Raw genomic sequence first — 3,845 nt, forward strand, 5'->3', positions numbered from 1 at the left:
TGCTTGAGAGTTCAGTTTAAGTATGAGTTTTTCCGACCTTCGTAAAAGAGTGTGCCTTTCATACTTATAGAAATCCTCAAGAGCAGTTATTTCTGTGTACACGTATTATGGGCACATAACTGTTGTCCACTAAGTCCATTACGTGGGTTAAAATAAAACCTCTCGTAACCGTCTGCCCCACGTGTTTTTTACCTCTTCGATCAATGTTTTATTAACTGCTTTAAGATAACTACTCAAACTACTTTAAGAAACCTCCCGTAACCTTCTTCATTTATTTTTGAGCACTTCTCTATTCGATTCGACTAATGTTTTTCGACCCATCTCGCACGTGACCAAATAGGGCTGCTGATACGATCCTGTTAAGTGTTCGACCTTTATCTTCCTTCCGAATAGTTTCATAGATATAGCTTTCGAATTCTGGGTTTCGAATAGCTCTAACAGACTCCCATGATGTCTTTCCCTCAAACCATGTGTTATGACTTGCTGGTCACCTCCTTTCCTCATTCTTAGCTTTCAATCCATTGGATCATCACCATTAAGCTAAGTCAATCACCCATTGATCGAGGGTTTTTTTCTTTTCTTTTTCTTTCATAGATTCAATTGAGAAACTTGCATAAAAAGTATTAAAGTAACGCAGTGAATTATTATTACTATTATTATTATTATTATTATTGGGTGCACAGCGTTATTATTTAAAAAAACGTGTGTCTATGCATGACATTTTATTTTCCAATAAGTCTGTCCTATGATCGAAGAGAAATTTATTAAAAAGCAAATTTAGAGATGGTCCACTCACTCATTTCCGTCTCTCACTGTTACTGACCTCACATTTTTGCTTTAATAATGTTGGTTGTGCACAAGCAACTATTAAAGTTACTTGAAGTTGGATTTCTTCATTTTGTCATTTTTTTACTAGTTGATTTAGTTCATCCATCATTTGTTAAAAAGGAAAAGTAACTTTCACAACATGAATTGATGTGAGCGGGATGTGATCAACTTCCTTTAAGTAAATGGCGTTTGATTCAGCGTTAAACTATGATGAAAATTCGTGGACTTAAAGCTGATGATGTATACTGTGGTGGGAAAAACGTGTACTCAAGTGTTAAAAAATATTGGCTGTTGAAAGAGATCTTCACTTCAACACTATTTAGAAATATTAACCTTCACCCCACCAATTTGGCATAATCTTCTAAGAATCTGAATGAGTAAATTTCTCCATTAACATTAATAAAAGAAGAAAAAAAATGAAATTATCTTCTTCACAAATTAAAATTAACTCATACATAAGTTTTTTTTTTTATAGAAAAACTCATATGAGAAATTTATACATAAGTTAATTTTAGATCGTGAAGAAGCTAATTTAGTTTTTCCTTCTGAGGTCGAAAAGAAAAGTAGCTAATTCATACTGAGAAAGGTTGAGAAAGAAGTCAATTGAGAATGCCCATCTCGTCCCTCGGCTAAAGATTTGCCCACAGGGATAACCGCGCGTAAACAAATTTTCAGCCCAAAATTCTATATACAAGTAACATTAAAAGCACTAATGAGCAAAGAATAAGGAAATTAAAAGACCAAATACTGTTTTGTTCATCAATTTACAATAATAACAGCACATACATTAAAGGCTTAAAAGCGTAGAGAAGTTCCCCTCAATTTTTAGAGGTTACAACAGCCACTTAAGTTATCTATCAATTTACACAAAATGACAATTCAACTATTCATAATTTACCTTGCTCATACAAAATGAATTTCGTCAGTCTGCACCTGAAAACCAGAGTCAACAACCCCCCAAAAAAAATAAAACAGAATATATCCCAATAAATAACTATTTGTAATTGTAGAGCTTGTGTTCTAACATCAAGTCAGGTTTCCACCACTGGTGAATTCCATGGGCTTCTTTGAAATCACGTGAAGGAGTAACATTAACCGTCAGAGAAGCTGAAGGAATAAGGTGAAGGGGTTCAGATTCCTTCCCAAAAGCACTCATCAGTAGGCCACCAAGTGAATTTTGAGTTGCTAACCTTTCAATGACTCCTGCTCCCATCTCATCCATTTTTCTTCTATGTTCAAAGTATCCAATATACTCTGAGCAGATATGATCAGATGGATTTACAAACAAACATGGGACCCAGGCAGACAAAGCAGCAAATGGATCAACAGATAAGTCCTTCGGCTTCTTCGCTTGCATAGCAATGGTTAGTCCAGCCGTAATCACACTGCCTGCAAATCGAATCCCATGTTTTACCCTCTCATCCTTAATTCTCTCAATTGGAGCGGATACAAATGGCGGGTTGAAAAGAAAAGATTCAATGAACAGGGCATTCTTGGCCATGGTTTTCCCAGTAAGCATTGCCATTGCTGATCCTAGGGAGTGTCCGGCCAACCAAACATTTGAATCACCTACAGTTGCTACCATGTTTCGAACAGCTTGAATAGCTATTTCAGAGCGAGAAGTTTGATGAAGGCCGTGCCGGATAAAGTGGATGTCCAACTCAATATCCCGAGAAACTGAGTGAGATTTGGTTAGTGTCCCTCTAAAGGCAATCACATAACGTGGACTTCTATACACAGTGTCATTAGATTGAGATGATGGAGGCCTGAACTCATATATTGCACCAAAGATGGAAGAATCAACATCGTCTACAAGCGGACGGAGCAGCTGAAAGTGAAAGAATGTCCACCAAGGCGGTGCAAGAGCTTTTGAACCTTCACGTTGTTCTTGTCTGTCCCTTTCTAAAATGTAAACACCTTGGACCAAACAAGAAGCAACTGACATTCGATGATACGCATTATCCCTGAATTAGATAGAATACGACTTTGTATAAGCCAAATACTTCTAATAGGGGCACAGAAAACACAAATCCTCGGATATAAGTACAAGTATTCAAAAGAATTTCCAATACTGAAGCTCTATGCAAAAAGAATATACCCTATATGCATGCAGTCTAAAGAAGAAAAATAGGTCTTGAAAGACATACTACATATCCTCTCTGCCTGGGAACCGGATTCAGGTCCACATATTGCCTGATGTCTAGATCAGAACCCATGGGTTATGCACATGAAGGTTTTAAAATACGGTCCACACCAGAAATCTCGGTCACAACTTTGGGTTCTACATGACCACAATTGCGGCAGCACCAACCGCATTGATCCAAACCACAATTGTAACCGCAATTTAAAACCTTTGATGATATTAGTTTCACCATATTATCCCGAATATATACCATTGAGTACAATCATGCAACTGATGCACCAGACACGGTGAAGACGAAACAATAGAATCAAAAGGTACACAAATACCAAAAAAGAAAAAATTAAAATGGAAGATTGGTTTTATAGATCTTACCATAAGACATAAGTTAGATGCAAAGGTCCTGAGAGGTCAAAACTTTCCCTCTCAGATTCCATGGCTTCCTGCTAAACGCAACTTGAGAAATTGTCAAAAAGGAGAGAAAATGGATCAGTACTCAGCATCTGTCTGCAACTCAAAAGCCTGCATAATGATATTCAATAAAATAAAACTCATGGCATGCTTGACAATGGGAAGAACAAGAGTTTAATGTTGGAGAAGAAAAAAATAAATAAAATTTTTACATGGTGCATTCCACACCGGAGATTCTAGAGTTGAATTAAAGGAAGAATTGTAATTCACATGCATTTGTAGAACAGAAGGATATTAGCATCGCAGCCAAGAAAAATAGAATTCAAAAAGGATGGTTACAGACGTTAGAATCTCGATGCGAATCTGAGGTACTCCGCTTCAACCGCAAAAGAACCCCAACCGACACCGTTTTATTCTGTTTTCTCCACGACGTCGTACGCTCTAGTCATTCTCCTTAGAGTAATAA

The 3,845-nt window shown here is 37.0% G+C and overlaps 1 protein-coding gene across 3 annotated transcripts; it reads right to left on the bottom strand.

Moving 5' to 3' along the window:
- Positions 1–1,560: 1,560 nt before the first annotated feature.
- On the bottom strand, positions 1,561–3,845 carry LOC109806000 (GDSL esterase/lipase At4g10955). 3 transcript variants are annotated; one of them, XM_020368325.2, is made up of 3 exons: positions 3,723–3,845; positions 3,344–3,490; positions 1,561–2,792 (listed from the first exon to the last, which is right to left on the bottom strand). In XM_020368325.2, the coding sequence occupies exons 2-3, from the start codon at positions 3,403–3,405 to the stop codon at positions 1,823–1,825; spliced, it is 1,032 nt and encodes a 343-aa protein (XP_020223914.1). In that variant the 5' UTR covers positions 3,406–3,490; positions 3,723–3,845; the 3' UTR covers positions 1,561–1,822. The 3 variants fall into 3 exon arrangements, with proteins under 3 accessions (XP_020223914.1, XP_020223913.1, XP_082925210.1); XM_020368324.3 differs by having other exon boundaries at positions 3,592–3,728; XM_083069084.1 differs by lacking the exon at positions 3,723–3,845 and having other exon boundaries at positions 3,344–3,707.

Source organism: Cajanus cajan, chromosome 2, assembly GCF_000230855.2.
Source record: "Cajanus cajan strain Asha chromosome 2, NIPB_CcT2T_4, whole genome shotgun sequence".
Taxonomy (NCBI): domain Eukaryota; kingdom Viridiplantae; phylum Streptophyta; class Magnoliopsida; order Fabales; family Fabaceae; genus Cajanus; species Cajanus cajan.